At 39.0% G+C, this 6,812-nt stretch overlaps 1 protein-coding gene across 1 annotated transcript; it reads left to right on the top strand.

Annotated features, from left to right (window-relative positions):
* The first annotated feature begins 890 nt into the window (after positions 1 to 890).
* Positions 891 to 6,504, top strand: sla1a (Src like adaptor 1a). Its single transcript, XM_030741258.1, has 8 exons — positions 891 to 1,041; positions 1,429 to 1,525; positions 1,839 to 1,938; positions 2,146 to 2,232; positions 2,467 to 2,570; positions 3,148 to 3,279; positions 3,769 to 3,898; positions 5,147 to 6,504. The coding sequence occupies exons 2-8, from the start codon at positions 1,453 to 1,455 to the stop codon at positions 5,346 to 5,348; spliced, it is 828 nt and encodes a 275-aa protein (XP_030597118.1). The 5' UTR covers positions 891 to 1,041; positions 1,429 to 1,452; the 3' UTR covers positions 5,349 to 6,504.
* The last annotated feature ends 308 nt before the right edge of the window (positions 6,505 to 6,812 follow it).

The raw sequence follows: 6,812 nt of genomic DNA, 5'->3' as shown, positions 1-6,812 counted from the left end.
CCAAGCATTCTTTGGCATTTTTGTGGCACCCCACACGTTCAAGTTGCGGGATCAGAAATAAGAGGATACACCACCAATTTGTCACATTGTGACATTTGGTCAGGATGCACCAGCGTCACATTGCAACACATCTTTAGTGAGACTTTTCAACATGCAGGGTGTCAGGCTCAGCGGGAGTTCCTGTTTTAGACAGACACCTTGAGACTGCAAGAAAAAACATTGTGACATTGTCGCTGTTGTCGTACTCTCAGGGAAGCCTGTGTGTATTCTGTGTATATAACTTCCGTGTAACATAGAATAAAAGCTACGAGCTATAATATAAGCTTTGTATATTATAAAAAAGACACGATTTGGTACGGACATTTGCTGCAATAGTAGCGTTACTTCACTGCAAGATGCTTTTATATGGGTGCCCCAGCCTTGTCCCACAGTCCATAGACAAGCAGGATAGATTTGGTGATTCTGTAGGTCAAACAAGCAAAGTGTAGATTACATTTTCTCTTCTTTCGAGAACTGAATTACATGTGTAGTTTAAGAGTTTGCACACAGGGTGTAGAGGGGAGTTCTCAGCTGACTAATGAGTGTTCTGAATACTACTGCTTTTCTATTTTGTAACTCCCCTGCGTTGCTTTAAAACATTTAAAGACATTATTGTTATCATTATATTGGGAAAGGAACATTCACTATTGATGATCACAGTGTGAAAAGAAAAACCACCTAAATGTGAATAACAAAAAAACCCCAGTTGTGCTTTTGGTTTCCCTGACTAACTAGGCTCCTGTGAAGTCTTTTCTTGCATGCTTCACCGTATTTCTCAACAACACTTTTGACTGCCCTCTTCCTCATTTCATTACAGGAAGTGAGTTTGCAGTCAGATGCAGAGCTGTCACCCCACTGGGTGACATGTCATTTCTATAAACTCTTGTGAACATGGTACCGCTCTAGTACCAGATTCTGCTGCTGCCACGATGCCCTGTTTGGGCCATCATCTCTCTTATCAGTCTTGATGCCATCACAGACAGCGAGCTACAAATTCTGCAAGTAAGTGTCAACAGACGGATCTGTTGTTTCTTCATACTAGCCAGTTGTATTGCTACATACTGTGACTCATAAATACAGGTAGGATCTGTTGAAATGCTTTCACAGATTAATAATGATGCAGGTTATGTAATATAATTTGGAGCTTAGAATATGATTTTGCAACAAGTGAATTCACAGTTACTGTTAGTAAGCAGAGCTAGGGGCTACAGTGGAAAATGAAGTCTGATAGCATCTAGCGTCAGCTTCCCCATTTTGCAACAAGTGTGTCAGCTGAGATAACTCAATGGTCAGTATGTGGGCTACAAGATCCATGGGAAAGCGGCAGAGAGACGTTTACCGGCAAAATAACAATTCCTGTCTGTCTTTTTCTTTTTGTCCTAACTTCAGGCTGGAGTCTGATCCATCTGGAGGATGGGGAACGTGATGCGAGGTATGAGTACTGAGAGCAAGGTGAACACCGAAAACCTTGACGCCTCTCTAAAGGGTAAGATGTCCTTTCAATGTATAAATAGCACAGGCTAAAAAAGCCTGCTGAATGTGAGCTTTGTCATTGTGACAATCCTAGTAATAACATGCTTTCCCCTGATCTATGGCACACTGATTTCTTGAATACTAGAATTTACTGTTTCTGCATGTTACAGTATGCACACCTATGTTGCGGCAGTTACTCCCAGGCAATTAAAAAAAACCCAGCTAAACTACACATACATGAGAAATCACAAGTTCAGACCTTTTTGTTTATTTCTTAATCACAATGTGGCTGTCAGTAAATCCTGCAAATATGGCTCTTTTTGCAGGTACAGAGGAGGACATGGTGGTGGTGCTCCAGGACTACCCTTCTCCCGAAATCAGCGAGCCGATCTACAGAATGGGGGAAAAGCTCAAAGTTGTCGCCCAGTAAGATTGTGCTTTTGCATTTCTGATTGGAAAATAAAGAGTAAGAATAAAGACAAGAAAAGTTTTGAGATTTCAAGCAGCTACGGGAAAAATAAAGTCAAAAAGAAAGCATTGTTTCTAATGGAACGTTCTAAATGTGCAATATAGAGAAGTGGCTAGGCAAAAGGTCAGTTTTTAATTCCTCTTTGCTTCTTTATTTGTCATAAGGGAGGCTAATTGGTGGAGAGTGCGCTCTCTGCAAACAGGGAAGGAGAACTACATACCAGGCAGCCACATAGCAAGAGTGTATCATGGGTAAGTAAAACCTCACTGACACCATCTTCCTTTCCATTGGTGTGCTTGGTTTGTCTGAACCTGTTGAAAGTGGGTGCATCTGTCTCTTCATGACAAATGTTACGAACGTGACATATTAGTGTTCTATTTTACACCTGCATGTGTTGATTTAATAAATATTGTGATTTATATTATTATTCCCACTAGTATTCAATCTGAAATTAAATAATCATTATGTCTTTTTTGTTCAATCAGTTGGCTGTTTGAAGGAGTAGAGAGGCAGAAGGCGGAAGAACTGCTTCTTCTCCCGGTGAACAGAGTGGGTTCTTTCCTGGTCCGAGAAAGCACTAGGGAGAGAGGTAGGAACACTTAAAAGGCTTCTTTGATTTTATTCCAATATTTGGTTTCTGTGAATCAGTTAAAGCATTAGTGAGCTGCCTCTTAGACTGAACTACAGGCACAGGGCATCAGCAAAGCCACACCATCAACCGCTTAGCTAACCATAGCTGGAAAGAGGAGGAAGCAGCATGTTTGCCATTCAGATCTAGATCAAGCAGACTGATAAGTGCCAAGCTAAGCTGAGCCAAATGTCTGCTGGTTGTAGCTTTAGGGTGAATGGAAAGCAACAGCTTAGCTCCCAAAATGTCAAACTGCGTCTGTAAAGACATGTTTCAGGGAAAGTACTTGTATTGGGCAAAGTCTGTGTTATTTTATTTTTGTTCGGAAAATTGTATTAACTCACAATAAAATAATATTCAGTGACTAAACGCAGGAAGAGATGGAAATTACATCACATGGTTGACCGTCATGTTACTTCTGCTTTGTCCTAAAGCATTAGTTATTGATGCTATTGATACAATCATGTCCTTTTTGTCTAGTGTGGTGTCATTATTGAAAACCTATCATTAAAGTATGCGATGTGTGTCATATTCTCAGGTCTGTATTCGCTCTCAGTGAGGCACAGGAGTATAAAGCACTATCGTATCTTCAGACTTGACAACAGCTGGTACTACATCTCCCCACGTCTCACTTTCCAGTGCCTTGAAGATATGATCAATCATTATTCTGGTGGGTAGATACATGTACATTTTCTCTTAGAGCATTAGATATCAAGTAAGATAGTAAACAAACCGTATCATGTCACACACATATAGAACTAACGGACAACAGCAACCGCAAGAGCTTAAATAGATGAAAACATAGTTTCATGTTCTTAATATAGAAGTATTTGTTATCTGTGTTTCACGCTCTCAATATTTCCTCCACTCTTAGAATATTTTTGGAACAAAACAGGAAACGAGATACAATATGTATGCTTGATAAGCACTGGTATGTACACAGTGAGGAAAAGAGTTTGTGATAATTGTTGAAATAGTGCAAAACTCTTCACAAATATTTGCAGGTCTCAAAATCAACCCTTTCATAAGTTTGGTTTGTATGTCTGCATGAGCAGTCAAGTGTTGAGTGGTTAATGCAAATTTGGCAACTTAATGTTTATTCTTTTCTTGCCTTGACTGGGTGCGCTGTATTTTACTTCCTCTATTGCTGCATTTTCAGATTCTGCAGATGGGTTATGCTGCGTGCTAACTTCACCCTGCCTGTCGGGCACATCTCAGCCACCAGATGCAAGTCTTGGAGCTCCAGCTGTAGTCATGCGGCGCAACTTTGACTGGAAGAAAGTGGACAGGTACAGCTGAGATAAGGAAATATTTTCCTATGAAGGCGGCAGCCAAGCAGTGTGTTCGTTTGGCTATTTGTCAGTGAGAATTACACAAAAACTCCCCAGTGGAGGTGCACAGGGATGGGAAAACTGGAAAAAGTCTGGTGTGGAATGGCCCACCTCATTTAAAACTGCAAGACTGGGCACTGGCCTTTGTCGGAAGATGAGTTCTCAGAATGTCTTTCAAGTTAGCCGCTTTTATCATGTTAGGATGACCACGCATATTATAAAAGGGTCATTTCCTATGAAACCTTTAAAATTTAAGAAAAGCTTCCACCTGACCCCCTGAGAATCGACTGTTTTTTTTTTATGCAATTAGTTTGGCATATTTAATTAAGCTATATAAATAGTACCTTCATACTATGAAAAATTAAGAGTATGGGCCCGCGAAGCACATTATAATTTGCCTATAAATTGCTATCTTTTTTTCCCCTACCTTACTTGAAGCATTGAGACAGCTACATAAAATTTTCGGGCTGAAAAACACATTTAAGTTCTTGATAAAAAAAAAAAAAAGGAAGCACCAAGTGTCACAATCTAAAACCAATATCTCGTTTTTGTTCAGAAGTGTTTACATACACACACACACTGAAACTAGGGTTAGTTACTGAATGCAGTTTTAATTTTTTTCAAAAGTCTGGCTTTTATTTTTTTATAAGTTAACTAAAAAGTTTTTTCATATCCAGTTATGGTTTTTAGTTTGATTTTAGTTAACTTTTGTAACCTTGTTCCAAGTTTCCATTTTTCATCTTCGTTAAATATGCTAAAGATACCGTATAAAGAAATCAGCCCATCAGGACGTCATATGGGAGGCACTTACTGACTTACTGAAATGTCCTACATATAAATTCAAGCAGCAACAATTGTGTAAGTCTGAGGTGACTGTAGCTTTGGAGGTGGAGCAAGTCGTCTACTGATCGGAAGGTCGATGGGTCAATGCCTGGCTCCTCTAACCTGCATGTTGAAGCATCCTTGGGCAAGATACCAAATCCTGAATTGTTACTATTGCATCTGTGTGTATGTTAGGCTAAAAGTGCTGAAGTAAAAAAAAAAAAAAAAAGCACTTGGGTGAATGAGGCTTTTAGTAAGAAGGCACTTTGAGTATTCAAACTGGGTAGAAAAAGCACTATATAAGTACCAGTCCACTGAGCTTAAATCTGGCATTTTAATGAAACTTTATCTCTTTGTTTATCTGTTTATCTCTGCACTTCACAGGAAACAGCTGGTCAACACAGAGTCCTGCAATGACAACATGGTGAGCTATGGAGTCAGGAACAGCATCGCTGCCTACCTGTCCTTTGCCGGCGATCAAGACCCATCACGGATGAAATCAGATAACAGGAAGAAGAAAAGCAAATCACTATATGTGGTTCCTGAACATGGCCTTCCAAACACTGACTATGATGAGGACTTCTAGAGGCAAAAGACCGGACTATTTTTAAGTCGAGGCCAGTGAACAATTTCCTCTGTAATCTACTACACATCCCTTAATATCAACAGAGAACTGTACTGAGCCGAAACGATTATCCCAAACATCGAAGCGTTTCATTGTTTCTACTTTGAGCACTTTGAAGTACCTTTAACAATAACGCAAATTGCATGACCACTTACACTTTGACGCTGATGAAAAAGAAACTATGAGGAATTGAACTGGATGACTGTGCAATTGAAATGCAATGTTATGCTCAAATATAGGGCCAAAAACAAAGCTTGGCATTATGATGTCATAAGTGATGTGAAAATGATTATATTTATGTCTACATGGCTTTTAGTGTCTTTCAAACTATTTTAAGTTTTATTATTAATGGTTAAATGTCATATTGCATCACAAACTCAAACCATTTGAATTTTGGGGGCTAAATTGTTCAAGTCATAAAGTTGACATGATGAGTGTGCCAGTAAACAGTGACTCACACACACAGATATTGGGGGAAATTAGCAAATTGTGGATTCCCCTTATTGTTTCCATTCTGCGATTTATAGTTTAATATTCACTCTCACTAAGAGATTCACTACATGCAAAACATAATTTGTAGAAACAAGCCTGTGTTACAGTTATCACCAGACAACCTCAAATTAATGGCCATCATTGTGGTATGAGACACTGAGAGAGAGTGAGACTATGCGTATGGACAGGGGTTTTAAAGAATATGATGCAGTTTGGTAATTTGAGTGAACTGGCCCTTTAAATATCCCAGCGGAGGAGGAAATTAATCACTTCTGTGAAGCATGTATAATCCCACAGCACAATAATGCCTCAAATAGTTTATTAATAATATCTGCTGTGTGTTGTTCACAAAATAGTTTTTCCCCCCTTCTTCTTGTTAGTTTATTAATGTTTCCTAAACACTGAAATGTTTGTTTCTGTGTAATAATTTATCTGTCTTTGGCGACTTGTGATTCAACAAGCCTTGTAACAGTTTTCAGTGTTGCTAGTCTACTAACCAGCACAGAAAAGTGCATGTGAAACGGGCTCCTGTAAATACTGTATATAATTAATATGCACCCGTCATCATGTTTCATGTATTAATCAATTACTGAATGAGTGTTACAGTAAAATTCTAATGCTTTGACCGTACGTCTTATTTAAAATTACGTGGCAGTAAAGAGCAGTGAATTAATAGTGATTAGAGCGGTTGCAATATTTCCGGTGAGCGTTTGTGTGAGCAGAATAGCGATGAAACTATAACCAATACTGCAAATACTATGTTTGGATTTAACCAGAAAAAAAAAATCTGACCTAAAAGTAATATGAAAATATCCCAGCAGCTGTGATGCTGTGTGAAGCTCAGGACTCCACCTGAGGATGGCTGTGGCGTAAAAGAAATATTTGACTGCAAAACCATGATTATGTGCGACAGCTTACTTGCCTCTGTTGTAG

The sequence above is a fragment of the Archocentrus centrarchus genome, chromosome 11, assembly GCF_007364275.1.
Source record: "Archocentrus centrarchus isolate MPI-CPG fArcCen1 chromosome 11, fArcCen1, whole genome shotgun sequence".
Taxonomy (NCBI): domain Eukaryota; kingdom Metazoa; phylum Chordata; class Actinopteri; order Cichliformes; family Cichlidae; genus Archocentrus; species Archocentrus centrarchus.
Note: the sequence above shows the minus strand (reverse complement) of the source record. Positions and strands in the feature narration are given on the sequence as shown.

What these genes read in the sequence shown, in the direction of transcription:
- sla1a (XM_030741258.1), top strand. Translation starts at nt 1,453, where the DNA reads ATGGGGAACGTGATGCGAGGTATGAGTACTGAGAGCAAGGTGAACACC. An exon ending in CCTTGACGCCTCTCTAAAGG is followed by an intron (nt 1,526 to 1,838) that starts GTAAGATGTCCT and finishes CTCTTTTTGCAG; the next exon opens with GTACAGAGGAGGACATGGTG. An exon ending in AGAAAGCACTAGGGAGAGAG is followed by an intron (nt 2,571 to 3,147) that starts GTAGGAACACTT and finishes TCATATTCTCAG; the next exon opens with GTCTGTATTCGCTCTCAGTG.